The 26,597-nt window shown below is 39.7% G+C and overlaps 1 protein-coding gene across 8 annotated transcripts in view; it reads right to left on the bottom strand.

Moving 5' to 3' along the window:
• The window catches only part of plekha7b (pleckstrin homology domain containing, family A member 7b), a 470,220-nt gene extending 443,890 nt beyond the window's left edge, over positions 1-26,330 (bottom strand). For 5 of the 8 annotated variants that reach the window (XM_043705782.1, XM_043705786.1, XM_043705780.1 and 2 more), the window contains exons 1-3: positions 26,103-26,329; positions 25,895-25,971; positions 25,686-25,743 (exon numbers count right to left, since the gene is read on the bottom strand). In XM_043705782.1, coding sequence (XP_043561717.1) covers positions 25,686-25,743; positions 25,895-25,971; positions 26,103-26,185 — 218 coding nt within the window. In that variant the 5' untranslated portion in view covers positions 26,186-26,329. Of the gene's footprint in view, positions 1-25,685; positions 25,744-25,894; positions 25,972-26,102 lie in introns of all 8 variants that reach the window. The other 3 variants (XM_043705777.1, XM_043705778.1, XM_043705783.1) reach the window with 2 other exon arrangements.
• Between the last annotated feature and the right edge of the window lie 267 nt (positions 26,331-26,597).

Genomic DNA, 26,597 nt, shown 5'->3' with positions numbered 1-26,597 from the left:
ATAGATTGACACTCATGTGTAAGACCATGTCATTTTTGGTTCCTTTAAATGTTAAGCAGTTGACAATTGTGGGAAAAATTAAGTTTAGGAAATTTACAAAAGTTATTGGAAAATTGAGACTTTAAACATCAAAGGAAGGATAGGTCATCATTTTAAATTCCTCATGGAAATATGCAAATTTCACCTCTACAAATAGTGACAGAGTACATTAAATTTAAAACCCCATCTCTTTCCAGTGAGGGTCTGTTAAAAGTATTTCAAACCAACTTTTATAGTTTGACCGAGAATCCAGTGGATCCTTCTACTTTTAATTTCATTACACTTATGTCCAGAGATTGAGACAGGGCAGGGGGAACCATACATTTATTTAGATATCGCTCCAAACAAAAAGCGTGTCTGCAAATCAACCTCATGTCCAAATCTACAGAAACCTTTAATAAATTTGCACACAGTCATTTCTTCAGCAAAATGCACTTGAGAATTGTTGCATAAATATTGTGTGGAAAATCAATTCCAGTCAGCTTCGGTAAATATGATCTTGGAGTGTAATTAAGATCCAGAGCATTACACGATGGCCTCCATTCTGTTCAGAAACTGTAGTATCACTACATACAGCCACAATTCTCTGCAATGCATCTTGGGCATTCTTGTTACTGTGTTCAAATATCTTATCCTCCTCCTCTCAAGGTCTTGAATCCTTTCTTGTGGATTTTCTCCATGTTTGCATTCTTCAGGCCTGAAGCTCAACCTGATGTCAGCAAGATATTGTTCAGAAACAGCTCATGATACAGTGCCTTTAAATCACAGAAAATAGCATTCAACCGCAGGCAAACAGAGCCCAGATTTTTGACATGCAGCAGTAAGTTTTGACAACTCCCCTTCACCAGCTCTGAAAAACTTCAACCAATTCCCTGTCATAACCAAAATAAAAATCATCGTTGCCCAGGAATCAAACTGTAGGGCTTGATTCGTTATGGTCAAAATACAACTATTGGTATTGCTCATAGCCTTCCAAGTTTGGAATCAAAAAGATCAAAATTCAAGTTCCTATCAAAAAATCTGAGGATTTCATATATTCTAACACTCCATTGCATCACTGAGGAAAGGTTGTATTTGTTGGAAGGACCATCCTTCAGAGGAGTGGTTAAACAGAGGCTCTATTTGAGAGACATTCTGCTTTTCTGGCCAATAATTATTCCTCAAGTAGTTAAAAAAAGATGCTTGGCGTGTTTACCTTCATTGTTCAGTCCTTTGGGTATAGAAGTAGAGAAGTCATGCTGAAGTTACACAGGACATTGGTGAGGCCTCTTCTGGGATATCGTATCCAGTTCTGGTCAGTCAGTTCTAGGAAGGATATTACAAAGCTAGAAATGTGTTGCTGGAAAAGCGCAGCAGATCAGGCAGCATCCAAGGAACAGGAGAATCGACGTTTCGGGCATTACAAAGCTAGAAAAGGCTCAGGAGAGATTTACCAGGACATTGCTGGATATGGAAGGTTTGAGTTATAAAAGAAAGGAGGCCAGATAGGCTGGGACTTATTTCACTGGAGCATAGGAGAATGAATGGGGACCCGATAGAAGTTTATAAAATACTGAGGGGTATTTGGAAGCATCAGTTTCCATATGACTTTAGGACTCTATAACCCGAACCCACCAAACACAGATAAATTGACCATTTACTAGATTGCTGTCTATCGTACAGAATGCAAATTAGCTACCATCCAGAGAGGCTGAAACCCAAAAAACTGATGTTTTGGGTCCAGTGACCCTTCTTCAGAAATAATTGAAATGAGTAAAAGGTTGGTATCTATGCAGAGAATGGGGTGAGGGAAGGTAATCAGTCAGTGCAGATGGAGCCCAGAGAAAGACAAACAGTTGAGCAGCCAAAGGAATGAGAATGGTCTGCTCTATATCTTGGGCCAAAGAGCCTGTTTCCACACTGTCGGGATTCTATTCTATGTATCTCTCCTTGCGCCTTCTCTCAAATGACGCACTCAGCAAATAAGCAACTTAAGAAAACAGCCAAATACAGAGAACTCCAGGATGGCAAAAATTTCCCTCATGCCAAGGCCACAGAAAAACTGATTGAAACCTGAGTCCCAATCTCCCATCTCAAGATCTCGAAGAACTTGAAACAGCATCTGCTTCATCTTCACACTCACAGCATACATCCTGTCATCTTTTTGAAGCTTTGTTAGCATATGTACTTTATATGGAATTGTCCTTGGTCTTCGGGTCAAGACATTTATTTGGAAACTTACTACCACCTCCTTTTCACTCAAGGCCACGTGGGAAAATGGATTCTTTCATTTTGATCTATTGAATTGAAGCATGATAGTTGTGTACTATTTGTTGCAATGGAGAAGGGGTTAAAACAGGAGTGCGAATATAAGCAGGTGGGGAAGAAAAAGATTTAAAACTATAAGTAGAGACACAGAAAAAAAAGCAAAGCTTTGTTTAATTGTTGGTATTTTGCTAAAGAAGGTATTCATCAAAAACAAAGTGAAAGTAAGTTAAGCCAGGGTTCTGTGGCCATTTGAAATTCTACAACAATAGTAATACAGGATGTCATAGAACAGCTGCATGCATGCTCAAGTCAATTTGTATCACATTTAAGCAGTACTCTATTTTAAAGTCTAAAATGTTGCAGAAGAGGACCATTCTTTAATTCTTCTTTTTGCAATTATCTTCCTATACCATTGCTTCTCCTGAAAATACCAAATTCCTCACTGGTGTATGGTTTCACAGATGGCTATCTCACGAGGTACCTTACCCAAGTAAACATTCCGCGCTCCAGATCACACCCAAATCCCATACAAGTCATGACTAGATTTAAGACGGTGTAAGTCATTGTTGTCTTATGGTTAGAGAATACACAAAACTAGCTAGAATCAGTTTAGCTAGGAGCAGTCAGCCATTGCTTCTGATGCTACTACAGAAGTGAAAACTAAAATCAGGTAAATTTGTTTACAATCATACAGGACTGATCAAACAACAAATCATATTAAAGATGGCATGTAATATAGTGTAATGAACCAAGATATTTTGCCAAAAAAAGTGTAATAAAACAAAATATAACAACCGACCAGAAAAAAAAGATATTAGGTTAATGACAACCTTGATCAGTAGTGGGAGGCGGCACAATGGTTAGCACTGCTACCTCACAGCATCGGGGACCTAGGTTCAATTCCAGCCTCGGGTGACTGTGCAGAGTTTGCACATTCTCCCCATGTCTGTGCGGGTTTCCTCCAGGTGCTCCGGTTTCCTTCCACACACCAAAGATGTGTAGGGTAGGTGAATTGACCATGCTAAATTGCTGAGAGTGTTCAGAGATGTGTAGGTTAGGTACATTAATAAGGGGTAAACATAGAGTAGTAGGGTAAGGGAATGGATCAGGGTGAGTTATTCTTCGGAGGTTCTGTGTGAACTTGCTGGGCCAAAAGGGCCCGTTTCTACACTGTAGGGATTCTATGATTCAGAATAAGTAGCTTTGAAAAGAAACATGGTTGGAGAGGTGTCATGTTAGCTTTCAAATGGTGATGTTGTGGTAACTGAGGTACAGTGGAGCAATGAAGGCTGGGAATGCACAAGGGGCCAGAAGACAATCTATACAGACAATGCAGATACATTTCCAGTTTAATTAGATTCTGTTAATAGGTCATCACAGCCACAGAGGAAGATTTCCAATGACCCAAAGCCATTTTCACAGCATTAAAATCGGACATGTTAACTTGATTTCTCTCTGTACAGTTGTTGCCTAACTTCAGTGTTTAACATTTTTGAATTTGTCTTCAATTTCCAGCATCTACAGTAATTTCATTTTGAATGGTTTCACTTTTGATTAGGTATAACAAAAGTAGGTCAAGCAATGATGGACTGCACTTGATCCCTTGATAGCTCAAGTGGTAGTAAATAGTTCACATTCAGACTGCCTGATTTTCAGAGAACTTCTTTTACCTTGTATTTTGTCCAATCTCTATTTCTAAGTGCATAATTCCAACTGAGGTGATCTCCAGGTCAACAGTTGGTGACCTTTACCACATTACAGCCCTCATTTTGTATTATGTAAATTAAACTCACAGTAATTACCAGTATCTTGGAATAAATGAAACAGTAAATTGTGGAGCCCTCATTTGCTGTTAAACAACACAAAGGTTACAGTTCCAAGGTTTCTTTTTCATTAAAAGCTGACCTATAAATTATTTGCCATCTCTAGTTGCCCTCAAAATGTTGGTGATGGGCTATCATCTTGAAAAACTGCAGTCCAATTTGTGTGGGTAGACTAGGGAGAGAGTGCTCCACAGTTTTGACCTAGTGGTAGTAAAGAAACGGCGATACATTTCCAAGTCTGGATGGTCAGTAGCTTGGAGAAGAAACTGCACATGGTCGGTGTACTCATGTATCTGCTGCCCTTGTCCTTCTAGTTGGAAATAGACAACACCTTCAAAATCCATGACTAAGTTGCCTTGGTGAATTTCTGTACAGCATCATGCAGATAGTGGCTAATGAGAATGGGTTTGGAGGGAGTGAACACTTCTGGACATGGTGCGAATCAAGCAGACTTCTTTGTCCTTGATGATGTCTAGTCGAGTATTTTTTGAGTTGCACTTATCCAGGCAAGTGAGTTTTCCATCACACTCAGCTTGAGCATTGCAAATGATGGACATACTCAGGAGAGTGAGGAGGCAGGTTAATTCACTGTAGGATTCTTAGCCTCTGACCTGTTGTAGCCACAATATTTGCAGCAAGTCCAGTTCAGTCTCTGATCAACACTAACCCTGAGGTATTGAGTGGCGGATTCAGTGATTGCAATGCTATAAAAAGGTCCATGGGTGATGGTTAGATGCTCTCTTGTTGCAGATGTTAATGGTCTGTCATTTGTGTGGCACAAATGTTACGTGCCACTTGTTAGTTGAAACCTGAATATTGTCCAGGTCTTGCTGCAATTGAACATGGACTACTTCAGTACCTGAGAAGTCAGGAATCGTGCTGAACATTGTACACAGTCAGTGAACTTTCCTACCTCTGACCTGATCACTAAGAGCAAGTCACTAACAAAGCAGCTGAAGGTAGATGAGCCAAAAAATACTACCCTGCAGGAGTTCCTCAGGGATGTTATGGAGCTCAGATACTCTTGAGCTTTAAACATACATGACCACTGAAATCAGTGTGAGCCTATCAGAATGTTTTTTTAAAATCAATGGGGACTGCAGTAAGTTGATGCTTTCAGGCATAATTTAGTTATGTCATCAGTTAGAACTACTGTCAAGCTGTACTGTTAATTATGGGGAGTCTCATGCTTGCAAGTTTAATTCATATTGGAGAGTTAAGTTGTTTTTGGTTCACCTGTCTTACCTCCTACTCTTGTAACCCCACGTTCTTTCTCAATCTTTATTTTGTACATAATGATTTAAATCTTAATTTTTGCATGGCTCTTTCCAGCCCTTGATTTGAGTGAGCAATGACAAGAAAGTTGGGGAAAATATAGTTAAGGGAAATAAGTCATCTGCTTCTTCCAGTCAAAAGAAAAAAGGTTCTGATTTTCCCTCAAAGTTTTAAATCTCTAATAAGCAAATATTTTGTTTCCAGACATTTTTAATTCATTATAAGCTAATTTCACCTTATTTGTATGGAGCTCATGATTCTTCAGACTACTGCCAAGAAACTAAATGATGCCAATTCCCAACAAGACCGTCTGAGCAACTACCTTGCGGATTCATACTTCTTCAGACCTCAGTTTTAAGCTCAGTTCACCAAACTCTTCACTGCATGGTCCACGGACAGCAGCCATCTCTGCACTTCATCACTGGATGTCAGCAACAGCAAAAACAAAAGTCTCAAAATAGCTAAGCATGCTTCAGATTTCTCTGCACTTTGGAATCAGGGCCACCTTGCATCATAATGTTTCTGCCAGGTTACTGCACACACAAATACATGAGTACCTCATGCATCTGCACAGAATGCATTTTATGGCACTTAGCTTGCTTGGTACTTGGATACGAATAGTATCTCTGGTTTTTCATGCTATTTACCTCAGATAGAAAGGCAAACAGCTCATGGTTGCCAACATAAAATAATCGAAGGGGCAGACCACACAGTGCCACATCAATGTTACAGCTACAGCATGCAGCACTCCCCCAATTTACCTTTGTTCCACACAGACCGCTGGGTTTTGTACATGGCAGCAACTTCCAGAATGAGAAGTCAATACCACAATCGGCATGAGCATGTTGATCACCTTTGTGACTACACAATTGTGCACTTTAGAGAGAACATTGACAGCATGTGGCAGCAGCTCAATTAGCAAATACATTGCTTGTACTTCAACTACATGGCCACATTCTGAATGTCAAAGGTTAATGCCTTCAGTGGAAATGAAGGCGATCCCAAAGCAAAAACAGCCAAGGGCATCATCCAATGTCAGTCTGGAGAGTTGCCAGAGGTAGTCATGCATTTTCCAATGCTCTCATGTACTACAGGTCTTAGATATCAAATGGCTCAGTGTTCTCTACATAAAAAGGAAGACTTTAAAGCACACAGCCATTTTGCTGGCAGTTGTCAATGGAGTGAACAAGCAAAATTCCTTTATCGTAGAATCGAGATCAACGTTTTATTACAAAGAACTCACATTTTAAAAACCTGAACTATTTCAAGAGAAGCTCAAATATTCTTGAATTCAAGTTGTTTCTTACTTGTGTTTTCTGCATTTTCATAATTATATCACTTTAAAATACATAGTTCATGTGTGAATAATACAATCTGCCAGTGCACTGATATTTATGATCCTTTTTCTGAAGAGGCCAATTCTACAACTTGTAATGCAAAAGTCTGTTGTTACACGAAGTCAATTATTATTCGAGAGTAGAGAGTAAACAGGGAATTGTAGACCAGCAGGTCTAACGTCAGTAGCGAGGAAGATCAAGGATTTCATAGCCAAGCACATCGAAAAGAGGGGTGAAATCAGACAAAGTCAAAATGGACTAACAAAATTGAAATCCTGCAGAGAAATCCACTGCAATACCTAGTAGAGTGGATTGGAAAAGCCAGTGGTTTATTTGGACTTTTAAAAGGCTTTGACAAAGTCACACCGAAAGAGATAAACACAAAAGTGAAATGCATAGGATTGGGGGTAACATTTTGAGATGAATAGAAAATTGCTAAGCTAACAAGAAATAAACAATAGGAAAATAGAAAAAAAACTCACTTTCTGAGTAGCAGGCTGTGACTGAATAGGTATGGCATACTAGGACCCCAACTATTCACAATACATGTTAATGATTTAGATGAGGGAACAAGGTGTAATCTCTCAAAATTCCCAGCTGACACAAAACTGGGTGCAAGAGTGAGCCGAGAAGTAGATGCCAAAATGTTGCTATGTGATTTGAACAGATTGAGTGAGGAGACAAATGCATGATAGATGCAGTATAATGTGCATCAATGCATGGTTATCTAATTTGGTAGCAAAAGTACGAAGGCAGATTATTATTTAAATTGATGTAAATTGAGGGGGCAATCTCCAGCTAGGCTTGGATATCCTCATCCACCAGTCACTGAAAGGAAGTGTGCATAGAATTAGGATTAGAACATTGAGCTCAATGATAAGCCACGATTATACTGAGTGGTAGAGCAGGCTTCAGGGGTCAAATGACCTAGTCCTATCTTCTAGTCCTATGAAATGCTGCATGTGCAATAGGGCAAACTTCCATTTCACGGGAAAAAAAACAAGCATTTTCAAGATAACTGCAACAAAATGACAATTCTGACAGGAAAGTACAATTAGTTCAAGAACTATTTCCTTAAATCCAGAGTTGCTCAGTTTCTATTTCAGCTTTTCAGCATCTGCAGTTTAATTTTCTGCTTTGGAAATAGATTGAAAACTCCCAAATTTCCACTGCTTTAACTAACTACTCATGCATTGCAATTGCCGCAACCCTCAAGCTGTTTACTGAGCTTCATTTACCACAGCTTGACAAACCAGGCCATGCCCAAGTAGTACTTTATTCAGCAGAGCCAGTAAAATACACTTGTATCAAAAGACTGACCAGTGCATTTACCCTACAAACAGTTTGATCTCTATGTCCTTAAAACATGCCAAACATACCAAAGCACTTAAAAAGTACATTTTCTTTTGCTATCAAGTTTCATCACTGTTAAAATACATTAAAAACAGCAGTTCACCATTACACAGCATTGATCCCACAAAAAAAAATCAATTCTTTTGCTGACATTTGTTACGTGTCAACAGTGGCCTGAATATCAGAACTCCCTGCTCTCTGACCAACAGCACAGTGGTACGTTTGACATTCACTTGAAGAGGTAGGGCCTGGTTTTAAAGTCACATCTTAAAAAGTTGCTTAGAGATGAAGGCATGAAGCTCAAGAACATTTTGCAAATGAAGAAAGGATTTTGTCACATAATGCAGCCCATTCATTAGAAATACTGCAGAACTTTGATGTGCACGGATCACATTTTAAAGCATGAAACTTGCCCACATGCATACTAAAATTAAAATTGCAAATCAACCCTGACCAAGTAGTTCTGCAATAATATTTTCGTTTACTGTAATAATGTGAAATCAGCAATGCAGAGAAAAAAAAAAGTCTTCTAAACTTCAATTTAAAAAAAGTCTACTACTCTCAAGGTTTAGAAATATACTGAAAATATTTTGAAGGAAAGAATGTGGGAGGTTAGATCCCATTCATGTTTGAACTATCTAACTTTGCTGAAGGCAGTACCATTCATTAAAAGATGTTTTTCCTTTCTTCCTCAAGCTGACTGAAATGTCGATCCATTCGAACATACAATTCATTGTGTAGAGAACATGTTCACAAAAGGAGCCAGATTGAATTTCATTGAGCAATAATGCATCTCCTTCCAGACTCCTCCAAAATGCCAGTAAAGTGATAATAGTTCTCAAGCACAAGAACATAGAGTATATGTAAAATACCTGTATGACATAGACTTTTTACGTAGAATCCTTAAAAATGTCAAAAAACATGCCACCCTGACGATGGTGACATTTTCATGACTCATGCACTACCAGTTACACAGTCTCACCTTTCTTTGAAATGAACCATCTTTTATTGCAAATCAACCCTGACCAAGTAGTTCTGCAATAATATTTTTGTCTACTGTAATAATGTGAAATCAGCAATGCAGAGAGAAAAAAAAGAAAGAGTCTTCTAAAAAGATAAAGTCATGGTATTTTCACCACAGAAGGCCACCATTCAACTGATCATGACTCTTAATTCTCACTCCAGTGTTTTTGCTGCATATTCGTCCTCAAGCATTCAAGGGCTCTTTGATTGCTTTTGAAATCTGATTCCACTACCCTTTCAAGTAGTGCATTTCAGATCTTAAATCATACCGAGTGCAAACACGTTTCTCCTTACCCCCTAGCATTTTGTCAAGTATTTTATATCTATGTCCTCTGAGTGTTGGCCCAATTGCCAGAGGAAACTAATTCATCCTACTTAATCAAAACATCACATAATTGCAAATATATTCATGGAGGTATTCCCTCAAGCTTCCTTTCTTCAAGAAAACTAATTACATCTTCTCTCAACAAAGTTTTTGGTCCGATTTTTACAACCCTATTGGTAAACTTTGTACCTTGTATTGGTAAACTTAACGACCTTCCCATATTGTGGTGCAAAGTACTTGGTGCCCTTGCCATTGATTTGTAAAAGTTGACAGTGATCTTATAAATTCAGATTTTTGTTCCTTTAGAATCTGTAGAAAAATGACATTCAATCTAAAGGTAACAACAGTACATCAATATACATAATCCATCTCACCAGTTACTTGTTCTTTAACCTTCCCCGTTATTCATGATCACACCTAAACCAAAAAAGTTCTTGGATGAAGTCCTGGCCAGAACATCCAGTGCAGTAGTGAGAAAGTGCGGCATTCCTTCAAATGAGACATTAAACGGAGGCCCCATTCTGCCAGCTCAGGTACTAATTTGCAGAAGAGCAGGGAGTTATCGTGTATGTCCGTTTAAATCCCTCCAACAATCACAAGAAACAGATTACCTGCTCAGGATTACTTTGCGCAATTCTTTGGGTGCTACTTTACAGCCACATTTCTTGCATTACACTATGACTGCATGTTAAAATAACTTTGTTGGCTTAAGGTTAAAAAATAAAAAATCACAACACCAGGTTATAGTCCAACAGGTTTAATTGGAAGCACCCTAGCTTTCGGAGCGCCGTTCCTTCATCAGGTGGATGTGGAGGACACAATTATAAGACACAGAATTTATAGCAAAAGTTTACAGTGTGATGTAACTGAAATTATACATTCAAAAAATAATCAAGGTATTTTTCAGTCTTTCATCTGTTCGAATATGATTGTTTCACTTCTTTCATGTGTAAATCACAACTTTTTAAAAAAAGTTACATGCTCAGGTTAACCGTAACAATTGGTGTTAGCCCCCTGTGTTCTCTGTCTGTGCCATAATGTTTAGACTGATTCTAATCTAAAAAGTGAGATAACAGAGTCTTACATGAATTCATGCAGTTTTTGAGCAAAGTACAATGTAACTCTTTTGGCTTGAAGTAGTTTTGAGATGTCTGGTGGTTGCGAAAAATAAATTTCAAGTTATTGCCTCATTATATGGACAAAATTCTGAGGTGCGGTGAAAGTGACTGCCCTTGAGAACAAGGCTGCAGTTGACAAGAGTATGATATCAAAAGAACTCGAGCAAGAGCACGGGAGTCAATGATTCAGAGGAAAATAACTCTCCACTGGTTGGAGTCATACTTGGTACAAACGAAGATGGAAGTGGTTGTCAGAGGTCAGTAATCTCAGCTCCAAGTGCTCCTGCAGGATTTCCTAAGGGCAATATCCTAGGCCCAACCATCTTCAGCTGCTTCATCAACTATCTTCCCTCCAGAAGGCCAGAAGTGGGGATACTTGCCAAAGATTGCACAATGTTCAGCATCATTCATAATTCATGTGCAATGCAGTCCAAGTCCAAAGGCAGTAAGACCTTAAGAATATTCAAGGTTGGATTGAAAGTGGAAACTAATATTCATGCCACACAAATGCCAGGCAATGACCATCTCCATTAAGAGACAGAGACAGTCGAACTACCACCCCTATATATTTAACGGTATTATCATAACTATCAACATCTTGGGGGTTACCATTGATCAGAATGTGAACGAGCCAAACAAATAAAAATGCCGCAGCTACAACAGTAGGTCAAATGCTAAGAATACTGCAATGACCAACTCACCTCCTGACTCCCCAAAACCTGTCCATCCATCTAGAAGGCACAAATCAAGCGTGTGCTGAAATACTCCCCACTTGCCTGGATGGATGCGGCTCCAACACTCAAGAAACATGACACCATCCAAGACAAAGCAACCTTTTTAAAATCAGCACCACAAAAAGATCCACTTCCTCCACCAATGCTCAGTAGCAGCAGTGTGTATTATCAGAAGACACAGAAATTTGCCAAAGATTCGCTAAACAACACCTTTCAAACCCACAACCACTTCCATCTCAAAAAAGGACAAGGACAGCAGATACAGGGGACCACCAACAGCTGCAAGGTGCCCTCCCTGCCACTCTCAATCCTGACTTGTTCAGGGTTATGTTAAAACTTGAAATGGGTCAGCCTCATCGCATTGTGGTCTACATACACAAACTGCAACATAAGGGCCACTGGGCCAAGGCAATTAAGTGCTGGACCAGCCATCAATGCCCACAGCTCGTGAGTGAATTAAGAAACAGTCCAACTTTTGTGCTTGAAGATATTGATTTTGTGGAACCAAACAAAAAGTCTATCAAAGGCAATGGACACTTGCAAAAACCTTGCCTAATTAGTCATTCTTAATAGTTGAGGCCTGAGGAATTAAACAAGCTATTCAACAAGAGACAGTCTTCATTCCTACTGAGCTGCATCTGATGCTGATCCAATTTACAGCACTTCCACAGTCACAGCAGGGGGAAGGAGATGGGAGAAAGGAGGTACTTGTGAACAATCTGGAACAAGAGCTCAGAGTGGATTTTCTGCTCAGTGGCATACGTGATACATAGTTTCAACAATCGCCAGCAACTTGATGCAAAATGGATAACTGGTTAAGAAACATCTTGGTGAGGTTACACTACTTAGTTATTAAACAATGAGGATTTTGGTGTTTTGGCCCTCCTTTAGCACGAGCTAAAAAAAAGTCAAAGCTTACACACCAGTGCTACACAGAAGGAATAATGGACTGCTGGATCTTTCAGATGAGATATTTATATCGAGTCCCTCTCTGCCCACAACGCCATATTAAAACAAGAGCAGAGTGCTCGTGATCTGGTCAATATTTGTTCCACAAATCAATACAAGAACAGATTATCCGGTCATTACCACACCATTTGTGGAAAAGTACTGTGCATTAATTGACTTCTGCATTTCCTACATCACAAAAACAGTCAGACACTGCACAAGTGCTTTGTTAACTGCACAGTACGGTAAGACATTTAGTAGCCATGGATTAAATATAAATGCAAGCCGTTTCAATAATTCCACTTCCAATGATTTTTGCAACTATAAACAAAAGAGCTCAGAGCAAGAGTAGGCAATCCAGTCCATTGAGCCTGCTGCATATGATCATTGATCTCATCTCAGCCTCAACTCCTTTCCTCTCCACAACTCTTCGACCCAGTGCTAATGAAAAATCTCTCACTCCCCTTAAATTTACTCAATGAGCCAACATCCAACACACTTTGGAGTAGTGAATTCTACAGGTTTGTGACCCTTTGAAAAATAGTTTCTTCTCGCTATTTTAAATCTGTTACCCCTTATCCAACAAGGATTGTCACCTCTTATTCTCGATTGCCCCATACGGGGAAACATCCTCTCAGTGTCTACTTTGTCAAACCTTTTAGCACTATACTTATCTCAATTAGATGGCCTCCTATTCTTGTTAACTCCAGAATTTTCCATCAGAATCCAAAATAAGGATATAAAGAATATTAGTTATGTCACTAGTAAGCCAACTACAGCTGTAACCTGGTAATCCTGTCTGAATTCAGGCCTCAAAATGAGGTCTAAAGAGGGAAACTTGTTCATTCTCCCTTTCCCTCAAATCTTTGGCAGTGATTGAACAACAGGCTCCAAAACCTTCAAGCCACACTAAAGACAACTGCGGCACTTTCAGGTTACAAAAGAGAGAGAATAAGGTTAAATGGGAAATTTGGGACAGTATTCAATCCATCTTCATTTATTCATTTACATTTCATTAGAGTCAATTTAAGTGACTCATGGTTTTGTATCCATCACACTACCCAAGAATTAATTCCATATGTTGATTAATGTATGATTATACTCATGTCTGATTAACCTCAAGGAAATTATTCATGTTGGTTTTAAATGGGAAAAAGCCTGAAGTCTGTAATAGCACAAATTGAACAAAGACAGCTCTACAAATGCTGCCAGACCTAATAAACATTGTCCAGGATTTATTTTTCACTATCTTACATGTCCACAGGTTTCCACTTGAGGATTACCCTCCAAATATAAGCACTATTTCTACTTTGACAGAAAACATGAACAAGCAACACCACCTACAGGTGCACACAGAGCCACCTCCTTGATGCTCCACTCAGGAAATACCAAAGCAAAGCCATGGGTTAAGTGAAATTTATGTATACTTGACGTTTGTTTGAGCATGGATTGATTTGCCACGTTGAGCCATAATGCCACAAATCACTGTTACAGATACAATTTAAAAAGCAGCAGGAGAGTGATATTATGACAGCAAGTTATCTCTTGTAAAGAAGAAATAGGGCAATAGTTTCTTTTTGAACTGGAACTTTATTTCATTCAAAATTCTGCTGCCGGTGTCTCAAGTTGCTTCGTCCCATTCTCCTTCATCTCCGTCCATGCTGACCTTTGCTGGATACCAGTTCAGCAATGGTGTTGTTTTTAAATTTTCATCCTTAATGTGAAATTCTTCCATCTCGTTAAGTCACCTTCTTACTTGTAGAATCATGCCAGTGCCCCTATCCTCCCCACCCCCATTCCACCACAAGGTCTACATTCTAATTTCAGCAAATTGAGCACCCCTTATATTTACTGCTACCACTTGCGACAAGTGGCCCAAAATCCAGAATACTAGACTTACATCTCACTCACTTTGTTTAAAAGCTTCTCTTCAAATCATGAGTACTGGATATCTTAATTGCTCCTACCCGATTGTCGTTTTGTTTCACAATATCCTTCAGACAGACCTTGGATGATTTATTTGAAGAGAGGTGTTACATAAAATATGTTATTGTAATATTGAAAGAATGTCAAATATTTTTGAAGGAAATAATGTTCTACCTTTTAATATTTGACATCCACTTCACAAAACAAATCAATCACAATTCACACATACGCGTAAACACACACAAACACTCAACTATATGTAAACTGAACTGCATATAAATATAGCATTTAATGGAATGACATGAAACTATAAAAATTAACAGAAGAGCAACAAAGAAAAAATAGAATGTAATTCAAAGGCTATCAATACTTTATCATGCACCAAAACAATTGTGCCCTGTGGTTCTTCATAACACACCCAAATACTACAAGGCAGCATAGAAGTTGTGCAGTGTTCATCCAGGTGAGCATCCAACTAAGCTGAAAATGTGTTGCTGGAAAAGCACAGCAGGTCAGGCAGCATGCAAGGAACAGGAGAATCGACGTTTCGGGCATAAGCCCTTCTTCAGGAGCATCCAACTCAGTCAAGCTGTTTCATTGGTCAGTGCTTGTAGGTTGTGTTGATTACTTAATTCGGTATCAAACAGGAGAGTTTGCAAGTCGAGACAGAAATGCACTTAGCTCCTGAGCCAGCGAGGTACTTGCTGCAGTGTAATCACAGAACCAACTTAAATTTCTTTGAAGTTTTATCCCACATGCTGCAATCTACCACGATCTATCATGATTAATATTTAAACAAGTGAAACCATTTGATCGAATGTTCTGCTTCATTTGGATAGTCACATTCTCAATTGTGCCAGAAATTAGAACAAGGAGGAGTTCAACATTAAAAGAATTGTCATCTTCTTATTCATGACTTTTTTCCCCAACGATATTCTTTGGAGTAATGTGACCATTGCCCAGCACCTCATCAAAGTGACAGCATATATCCCCTCACTACCCACTAACCGCAGAAGTTCATTTTGTTTCTATGTTATTCCGTTTTGAATGCAATGAACTCTGCTCATTGGAGCAGAAGGCGTGAATATGTTGCAGCATCCTGACAAAAGTAATCATTCCTAATTACTAGACATTAGGTGCAGACACAAACTAGGCTCAGTTAGAAGTGCACCACCTAAACTTTGAGATTGCTGGTTCAGAATGGACAGTGTACCAGATAATAGCCAGAGCCCATGGACTTCAGTAAAGCTTTTGATAAGGTTCCAGATGGTAGGCTGTTGGAGAAAATGCAGAGGCATGGAATTGAGGACGATTTAGCAGTTTGGATTAGAAACTGGCTTTCTGAAAGAAGGCAGCGAGTGGTGGTTGATGGAAAATATTCAGCCTGGAGTCCGGTTACTAGTGGTGTGCCACAAGGATCTGTTTTGAGACCGCTGCTGTTTGTCATTTTTATAAATGACTCAGACGTAGGAATAGTTGGATGGATTAGTAAATTTGCAGATGACACTAAAGTCAGTGGAGTAGTGGACAGTGTGGAAGAATGTTACAGGTTGTAGGGAGACTTGGATAAACTGCAGAATTGAGCTGAGAGGCGGCAAATGGAGTTCAATGCAGCTAAATGTGAGGTGATGCACTTTGGGAAGCATAACAGGAAAGCAGAGCGCTGGGTCGATGGAAAGATTCTTAGTAGTGTAGTTCTTGGAGTCCATGTACATAGATCCCTGAAAGTTGCCACCCAGATGGATAGTGCTGTTAAGAAGGCATATGGAGTGTCAGGTTTCTTTCATAGAGGGATTGAGTTCCGGAGCCGCAATATCATGCTGCAACTATACAAAATGCTGGTGCGGCCACACTTGGAATATTGTGTACAGTTCTGGTCGCCATATTTCGGGAAGGACGTGGAAGCATTGGAAAAAGTGCAGAGGAGATTTACCAGGATATTGCCTGGTCTAGAGGGAAGGTCTTATGAGGAAAGGCTGAGAGACTTTAACCTGTTCTCATTGGCAAGAAGAAGGCGAAGAGGGGTTTTGATAGAGACATACAAGATGATCAGAGGATTAGATAGGGTAGGCAGTGAAAGTCTTTTTCCTTGGATGATGACGTCAGTGTGTATGAGGGGGCATAGCTACAAATTGAGGGGTGGTAGATTTAAGGCAGATATCAGAGGCAGGTTCTTTACACAGAGAGTGGTAAGGACGTGGAATGCCCTACCTGCCAATGTAGTCAACTCAGCCACATTAGGGAGATATGAACAATCCTTAGATAAGCACATGGATGATTTTGGGATAAGTGTAGGGGGACGAGCTGAGAATAGTTCACAGGTCGGCGCAACATTGAGGGCCGAAGGGCCTTTTTGCGCTATTTTGTTCTATGTTCTATGTTCTATGAATCAATCTCCAGCAGAAATGGATCTAAAAAGGAGCGGGTGGGGAACTGAAGTATACTGATTTGTTAAAAAAAAAAACAAAATAATGACTAGTTCAATCTGCAATGTACAAGAACAATTTAACATTCTTCAAACCTACCAAAGTAGGTAGGCTGGAAGGTATGCAATTGTTACTGTCATTCAGATTTTATATTCAGCAGAAGCCCATTGGACTGCTAACACTTTGTTCTCAGTTCAAAATTCATAGAATGCATTCCATTTTACAAACCATTACACAAACTTTCAGAATCTAAAACAGGCTTTTAAGCTTAGCAAAAGCACATGGAAGGACTAGAGAGAACAAATGAAAATCAGACAAGATTCCCTGGAGACGTCACAAATTTTACTGCATGAAACCATCTTTGGTTTCCACTTTCCTTCACTTAAAATCACGTCAGTTAACACATTTAAATAAGCTACTGAAGACAGCTACAAATAAAGTTCCTTTCTACATGTTTAGTGGTATCAATTTATTCACTGATAAAATATAACCACTTCATAAAAATAATATCCAACTTCTAGAACAACTTAGATTTATTGGAACAAATTATGCATGAACAACAAACAGGCTTTGAAATCCTATGCAAGGCTCATTTCTGATGTTAACGGAGTGCATGATTACAATCCAATCTTAGTTTCAGAACTGCTGAGGTTGAACTGTTTATTCCTTCTCAACATTTTGGGAGCAAAAAACACACAAGTTATAGAAAGCTCACAATATATTACAACTTGGAGGAATCTACAAGAAGCTTTACTCCCCCAATATCTGGGTAGGAACTCTGGTCTCCATGCTTGGTCTTAGATATATCCGTGAAGGAAGAATCATTTTGCACGGGAGTATGAATGCCTGCAAGATAAGGCTTAGGAAGTTTAGGAGATAATATTTGAATGTTCTGGCACACTGTTGTGCAACACAGAAATATTAGCTCACTTGTAATCTGATATTGAATGAAGAGCACTGTGCTTTTACTAGAATAGACTCCAAGCATTCAGCTATGGAGGAGAAATTAGACAACAAGGGTGATGTTCCCTCAATCTTTAAAGGTTTTGGGATGATTTAGTCAAAAGGTATTAAAAGTTGTGGTTCTGTTCGCCGAGCTGGGAATTTGTGTTGCAAACGTTTCATCCCCTGACTAGGTGATATCCTCAGTGCTTGGGAGCCTCCTGTGAAGTGCTTCTGGGATGTTTCCTCCAGCATTTATAGTGGTTTGAATCTGCCACTTCCGGTTGTCAGTTCCAGCTGTCCGTTGCAGTGGTCGGTATATTGGGTCCAAGTCGATGTGCTTATTGATAGAATCTGTGGATGAGTGCCATGCCTCTAGGAATTCCCTGGCTGTTCTCTGTTTGGCTTGTCCTATAATAGTAGTGTTGTCCCAGTCGAACTCATGTTGCTTGTCATCTGAGTGTGTGGCTACTAAGGATAGCTGGTCATGTCGTTTCGTGGCTAGTTGGTGTTCATGGATACGGATAACGGACAGCTGGAACTGACAACCGGAAGTGGCAGAGACAAACCACTATAAATGCCGGAGGAAACATCACAGAAGCGCTTCACAGGAGGCTCCCAAGCACTGAGGATGTCACCTAGATAGGGGACGAAACGTCTGCAACACAAATTCCCAGCTCGGCGAACAGAATCACAACAACGAGCACCCAAGCTACAAATCTTCTCACAAACTTTGAGGTATTAAAAGGTTGGGAGAAACTATTTCAACTAATTCAAAGACTAGGACTGAGAGGTATAAATCTTAACATATAAGACTTCCAGGAGAAAAGAAATGCTTCCTCAAAAGGGTCACAGGAGCTTGGAACTCCAGCAAATGGCATTGGATCCCTGATCAACTGTTAACTTGAAAGTAGAAACTGTTAAATCACCAAAGGTATGGGCAAACACAGGCATGTGGAGTGAAGTCACAGATCAATGTCCTCAACAAATGGGGAGATGAGGTTTATATAATCAAATCCAATTCCCCTGTATGAACTTTATGAGGAAACATTACTCACATAATCGTCTGGTATATTTTTGTCTGAATTGGACAAGGTAATCAACGAGACCAGGTTTGGTTTGCAAGCAGAATCTGCACATTTGTGAAAATGGCAGCTGACAGAAAATAAATACATCTTTGCAATGAAAAAAAATGGTAATGGACATGTTATATTGGAAGGAGGGAAAATTTATGTTAACTAGAGCATTTTGCAGTGCTATCACACTACCTAATAATGGTACCTACAGCAGCCAAATAGCAAATGTGGAATCCTGCTTACACATGAAGTCTATGGCCAAGCCTAAATTCACATAGGTTAAATAAATTTAGTTTGGTCTCAAACATGTCAATACAAGTTACAAAAACTTTTGTTACAGTCTATACATTACAAGTTAAGAATTGCAATTATAAACATTTGTGACAACTTGCAAAAACAAAAAGCACAACTCAAAAGCTTCATACTAATTCAAAGCTTAAACCATTCTTACATTAGACTATCAACCCAACAGCTGAAATGTGAAATGTAGAAAAATTTTAACAATTTGAAATCACATTCCAAGTCAAAATGTTTTGGCTGTAAAACCTTTAACTCTAACTGCCTACAATACAAAATGTAGTTACAGTAAAAACAAAGTGGACTATAAATCTAAGCCACAGCTACAGCAAGTAGTCAAACAATTTATAAGCACAAAAACTAACCCATGTAAAAACAACTTTAGTTGCAAACTGTCCACTTGAGTGAATGGGCAAGTTTTTTCATTCCCACCCCTTCACACAGCTCATGTGCCAAGTACTAAAATAGCTTTGATTTAAGAAACCTATTTATCTACTCAACCTGTTCAGTTGAGTAGGTGGGACATGAACCCGGCCCTCCCAGTCCTAGGCTAAGAAAATTATCACTGCGCCACAAGAGAACCCTATCGTTGCTTCTGGTGGCTCACAGATTATAGATAGTAAGTGATTAGGCAGAAAAATCTAGTTAGCTGTCAATCAGAATTCTCCAATCCCATGACACCCGGAAATGTGCCACTTAGCCAAGATCAATATTGATGCAATTGAAGGAGTGAAGCAGGTGAGGGTTGAGGGGGATGAATTCTCTAAACAACTACTCGGCCTCTTGTGATTCAGTCGTAGTGCCTCTGCCCCAAGACCAGAGAGACATGGGGGTCAAGTCCCATCTGCTCCAGAGGTGTGTAATAAGATCTCTGATTAGAAAAATAAGTCTAAACTACTGCTTAGGGCAATAGTGGGGCTGAGCCATGAGGCCTGGGTTCAAGTCTCACCTACTTCAGATGTCTGTAATAACATTTCTGAACAGGATGATTACAAAATAGCCAAGCTTTATCTTACGATCCTATCCCTTCAGTATTTATAGCAATAGCTGGTTACAGAGTTTCATTAATAATGCCAAAGTCACAGGTTCTATTCCCATTCTGGCCAATGTTTGTGGTTTCTAGCCAGAATGAATTCAAGGGCTCTTGTCGTGCAATAGTAGCATCCCTACCTCTCTGAACCAGAAGGCCTGGGTTCAAACCCCAGACATGACAAAACAAGTTAATTCGAAATAGCAGAGGGGAGCACTTTGGGACCACTGATCATAATTCACTTGTTTAAAAATAGTTATGGAAAAGGATAGTCCTTATATAAAAAAAGTTACAGTTCTTTAGTTCTACAGTTCTTTCTACAGAAATAAAAAACATTTTAATGGATTTAGACAGGAACTATCAAGAGTTGGAGTCCCTTTACCTGTGAAAAGTCTACAACTGGCAAATGGGAGGCTTTCTAAAATGAGATAGAGAGTTCAGAGGCATTATGTTCCTATTAGAGTGAAGGGGAAGGCTAGTAAGAATAGGTAACAAAGGATTAACAAAGATATTGATGCTCTGGTTAAGAAGAAATTGTAATCCTATATTAGGTGCAGATAACTGGAATCAAATTAATCTCTTGAAGAGTAGAAGGGTTGTAGAGATATTCTTAAGCCAGCAATTAGGAGGGCAAAAAGGAAATGAGATAGCCCTGGCACATAAGGTTAAGGATAATCCAAAGAGATTCGACAAAACATATTAAGAGCAAATGAGCAGCTAGTTAGAGAATAACAATCAACAAGGTTGTCTATGTGTGGAATCACAGGAGATCAGAGACATAAGCAAATATAGTGTCAGTTTTTACTCTGAATGAAGAAACAGAGGCGATGGAACTCAGGAAAATAAATATTTATGTCTTGAAAACAATCTACATTACAGAAGAGGAAGGGCTGATTGCCTTAAAAATGAAGGTGGATAAATATCCAGACCTGATCATGCATCCCAGGTCGAGTGAATTTAGGAATAAAATTGCAGTGCTCCCGAACAGACAAATCTGTATCAGCTACAACCATGAAGGCCTGGAAGGTGGCAAATGTTGTGCCTTTATTTATGAAAGACTGTTAGGGAACTACAGAACTGCAAGTCTGACCAGCGGTGGAGAAGTTGTTGGAAGGAATTCCAAGAGATAGGATTTACATGCATTTGGAGAGGCAAGGACTGATTAGAGACAGACACCATGGCTTCATGCATGGCAACCTCACAATTGATTTTTTTCAGGACGTAACCAACAAGATCGATGAGAGCAGAGAGTGGTAGATGTTGTCTACATGGACTATAGTAAAGCCGTTGACAAGGTTCCACTTGGTAGACTAATTAGTAAAGTTAGATCACATGGGATTCAGGAAGCACTTGCCCACTAGTTATAAAATTGGCTTGACAGGAGGAGACAGAGGGTGGTGGTGGAGGGTTGTTTTTCAGATTGGAGGCCTGGAACCAGTGGTGTTCCACAAGGATTGATGCTAGGTCGACTGAAATATTATATAAATGACAAGTAACAATGAGAATTTAGGAGGCAAGTTAGTAGGTTTGCAGATGACACCAAAATTGGTGGTTTAGTCGACAATGAAGGTTATCTCAGATTACAAAAGGGATCTTGCTCAATCGGGCCAATGGACTGAGGAGTGACAGATGGACTTTAATTTGGATAAATGTGAGGTTTTGCATATCTGTAAAACAAACAAAGGCAGGACTTATACAATTAATGGTCGAACCTTGAGGTACTGTTGCCAAATAGAGACCTAGGGATTCAGGTACATATTTCTTTGAAAGTTGCATCAAAAGATAGACATCATGGTTAAGAAGGCATTTTGCATACATGCCTTCAGTGCTCAGACCATTGAATATAGGAGTTGGAATGTCATGTTCAGGTTATACAGGATGTTGGTCAGGCCACTTTTGGAGTTCGGTGTACAATTCTGGTTACCCGGCTAGAAGAACAAAGTTATTAAATTGGAGAGATTTCAGAAAAGAAAAGATTTTTCAGGATGTTGCTGGGAATGGAAGGTTTGAGATATACAAATAGGCTGGGTTTTTTTTCCCACTGGAGCATAAAAAGGTTGAGGGGTGACCTTATAGAGGTTTATAAAATCGTGAGGGACATACATTCATTAGCAAAGGTCTTTTCCTGAGGGTAGGGGAATGCAAAACTAGAGGGCATAATTTTCAGGTGAGGGGAGAGAAGACTTAAAAAAAAAAGGAACCAGAGGGGCAACTTTTTCTACATGGAGGGTAATTCACCTGTTGAAAAACGTGTTGCTGGAAAAGTGCAGCAGGTCAGGCAGCATCCAAGGAGCAGGAGAATCGTCGTTTCGGGCACAAGCCCTTCTTCCTGACCTGCTGCGCTTTTCCAGCAACACGTTTTTCAGCTCTGATCTCCAGCATCTGCAGTCCTCACTTTCTCTAGGTAATTCACCTGTGGAATGAACTGCCAGAGAAAGTGGTAAAAGCAGCAACAACACTTATAAAAGACATTCAGATAGGTATCTGAATAGGAAAGATTTAGTGGAATATGGTCCTAATGCAGCCAAGTGGGACTAGTTTAGTTTGACAAACTTGGTCAGCATGACAAACTGGATGAAAAGGGTCTGTTTCCATGCTGTATTACTCTACTACTTAGAGGTTCTTGTGGTGCATTGGTAGCATCCCTAACATCTGATTCAGGAGGCATAGTTTCAAGTCCTACCTGCTCTGGAGGTATGTTATAACACCGTGGGGCAGCACAGTGGCCCAGTAGTTAACACTGCTGCCTCACAGCACCATGGTCCCAGGTTCGATTCCAGCCTCAGGCGACTGTCTGTGTGGAGTTTGCATATGCTCCCTGTCTCTGTATGGGTTTCCTCCCACAGTCCAAAGATGTGCAGGTCAGGTGAATTGGCCATGCTAGTGTTAGGTGCATTAGGCAGAGAGAAATGGGCCTGGGTGGGTTACTCTTCGGAGGGTCGGTGTGGACTTGTTGGACCTGAGGGCCTGTTCTCATATTGTTGGGAATCTAATCTCTGAACTGATTGATGGGAAATCTCTCAGCTCCTGCTTGTGTGTCATGTAGCACGGTGATAGTATCCTTGCCACTCCAGGTGTGCTCCCTCTAGTTTCACTTCACCTCAGCATATTCCCAATGGAAGTACCACAAACTGCTTTCCTGAAACGAGCCTTCTCAATTTGTCAGTCACAGGCCATTATCTCTCATGAGTTGATGGGTATGTTGGACCTCTTCAGGAATGCTTTTAGGACAATCCTAAAGGGTTTCTTCTATCGTCCCAGGAAATTCTTGCCTTGATTAAGTTTCAAGTAGAGTCGTTGCTTCAGGAGTCTGCTGACAGGCACACTAACAATACATTCCATCCAGCAGAGCTAGTTTAGATCTATTAGCACCTTGATGCTGGGCAAGCAGGCTTGCAAGAGGATATTGCTTTGGACCAACTTTCTTGCCAAGACACTGAGGGTGCTTCTTCTTCAGTTTTCAGTCTCCTATATGCATTAATCTAAAACACCAAATTATACACAAGTACAGGAATCAATGGAGCTTAGTAAAGCATAACCTTACTCTCCTGATCCTCAAATACACACTTTTCTGTTTCCAGCTGAAGGCGGAGTTAGCACATTGAAGGTGTTGAACTATCATAACTTTGTTTGTGCGTCACGAGAAGGCTCCAAAGATGTGCAAAATGGTTCACATTTTCCATGATTATCATGTTGACCTTAATCAAATAATCAAGGGAAGCATTCCACTATGGGAGACGAATGAGAACATTAGCTTTCTGATGTTTTCGGTTTCATGTATGCTTCAATGAGCTAGCTGACAATGAAATGGATCACAGATTGAGTGATGCACACAACTATAACTTGCATACTGTAGCTGTTGGTTATGGGTTAAAGATGGTTTGTGCTGAACAGTTTCCTTTCCATTCAGAAGATCATCTCCACTGCTTTGGGGTAGTTTGAGAGGGGTGTGGTATTGCAGCAAGAAAAATGCAGGAGAGAATTAGTTGAATGACAGCCTTACTTGACCTTCATTTTCACTGAATGAGTGTTTGTGGTGGTCCATTGAGGATTACAGCTCACAAAACATTGTGGAGTAGCTGAGGAAGGTGACAAATTTGAGCACGGTATTCCATCAGCCTTCATGGTCAAGAGAATACAAGAGAAGACTTGTAAGCAAAAAGTAAGTCAAGAACAAAAGAACATTTGAACCCTTTAAAATATGTCCCAAGATTAACCAATACCTGTTTAAAGTATGCTTTGAACATTTTCCAAAAAGGTGAAACATTGAACACATTCATCAACCTTTGCATGAAATAATTCTCTCTGGCAATTATCTAATTTAAATTTATTTTTCACTAGTTTATGAATTAATACTTACAGTCCATTATATTGAGTCAAAAAGTAATATTCTAAACATATCTAACCCAATAGTGAAGAATTTCACAGAACGATCACAAATTCACAAAGTCAGTACTATTTGTCTCAACTACCAAATTTCAGCCTTTCATTAATGTGAGCAATTGGAAACCAAACACTCTGAACTCCACAAAACCTTTGGAACCCATCACAACAGCACAAACACATTCCAGTGACTATGAAGCCACATGCATATGATCAGTAGCTACATGATAACCATTATCCTTCCAATAATCTGGTATATGAAATTTACTGACTAAAAGAAGAAAACCAGAAATCATTCAAGAACAATAATCTACATTTAATGTCAGACGAATCAAACAGACTATATTTTAAAGACATTAGGAAACTCCTAGACTGTCAACAACAAAATTCAGAACAAAGTCTAATTTGTGCTTCAAACCAGAGTTGTAAATAATCCAGCAGGTTATATGACAGCAGACTCATCTGTGAAAACGTCTCATAATTCACTCCCACGTATTTAGGTTTCAAGCTGACACATAAAATCGAGACACTATTTCACATAAATACCAACGTGTTTTTTTTAAACTGTAGTGGTAAGAAAGCATCTTCGATTTGAATTATGCCCTGAATAATTCACTGCGAGGGGCTGTTTGTTACCACAGCAACCTCTCAAACGGCAATGTGGAAAACTATATTTTGTCATTACATCGCCTGTAAAACGACATTATTTGTGAAACGACAAAGCGATCAGTAACATCTCCTGCACAACTAGCAAGTAATTCGAGCTGTCTATACAATTCATAAATTCCCCTTTATTGACACCATACCAACCAATTCATAAGAGTATAAGGCGCGGACTGTGCGAATCCCGGAGTAAACACAATGTCTTGTTTTTTGTAGTTTCAGGCAATCAAGGAATAGAGTCTAATTTGCATCAAAAGAAGAACTTTATCTGATTTCATTTTCTCTTGGGGCTGTATGTTACAAATTTTAAAAAATATAATGTAGATGACATCCCCATACTCGCAAACGCCACAAAAAATGCGCTTTTGTTACAAAATAAGACGCACCCCAAGTTCAAACATCAACCCATCAATTTCACAGGTTATAAAACTCCACGTGACTACCTGTTGCTCACATTCCACAATCATATGATCTCCTCGGTAATCATTAAACATTTGCAGCAGCCAGTAGTAAATTCCACCTTCCGATTAACCTTTATACTTTCACTTGAACTATGAAATAAAAATGCCTTTTTAAAAAGATATACAAAAGCAAACAACAGATCAACTGAAACAAAACAGGTGGATTTGAGGCAAAGTGGGATCTCCCAACTCATTCACCTGCTCGCAGGCTTAGAAATTTGCAGCAAAATTCAACATGAAGCACCGACACAACACTCACTTAATGAAGTAGCTCGCTCCTTCCTCAGTGAAGCCTTCCTCCCATCCCCGAGGTAGATCTGGAAATAAAGAGATGGAAGCAGAGAAAAAGAGGGAAAAAAAACCCAATCAACGGCTGAAACTTTGGACCTTTGCGCCTGTCTCAATTACACATAGATAAACAGGAACTGACCGCTCAAACAAAAGTTACTAAAGTCTCGCTCGACCCACCTGATCGGATCATATGGCCGGAGTTGACAGGTTCACCAGTTCGTGGATGTAACCAAGTGGTGGTTCGTGTTTGATCGCTGCGGGAAACAAAACAAAGAAAGGGGATACACACCGACAACAAAAATAAACCTGTAATTCCAAACAACTCGAAATCGCTGAGCGCTTGAAAGCGACAAGAATGTTTGAAAGTTGCTCTGGGTGAACATACTCAATGAAAAATATCCGCCCATCCTCACAGACCCCGTAAGACCAGTGGGCAGGTAGCGTCTCCCGCCTCAATTCCGCCGCCATGATCCTGGCATGAAAACTCAGTCCGTCTCAATGGTCTCCCGGATTATCGGCCCTTGATCAAGGACGCGCCGGGATTAAAGGAACAAACTCGGCTTTGTGCCCGCCGACGGAAAATGACAACTCAAAGGAAAGCTCAATCCCTTTAACAGAGGCACAAGGGCTGATTAACGCGTCAGCTGCCCGGGGAGAGAAGGAGGTGGAAACCTATTCTGATAAAGAACAATTCCTCATTATACAGTCATTCCGTAACATTGAATATGGCTTGCTTGTTACTAGATACGTTGCAGAAAATAATCAAAAGATTTTCAATCTGATTATATTTCAATTTGTTTTTTATCAACCGCAGCTACAATTTATAACAGGATGGATATTGATTTTTTTTGTGTGCTTGTCGCTCTCCAGAACATTATTT

Source organism: Chiloscyllium plagiosum, chromosome 16 (assembly GCF_004010195.1).
Source record: "Chiloscyllium plagiosum isolate BGI_BamShark_2017 chromosome 16, ASM401019v2, whole genome shotgun sequence".
NCBI lineage: Eukaryota > Metazoa > Chordata > Chondrichthyes > Orectolobiformes > Hemiscylliidae > Chiloscyllium > Chiloscyllium plagiosum.
This window is presented reverse-complemented; position numbering and strand designations above follow the sequence as displayed.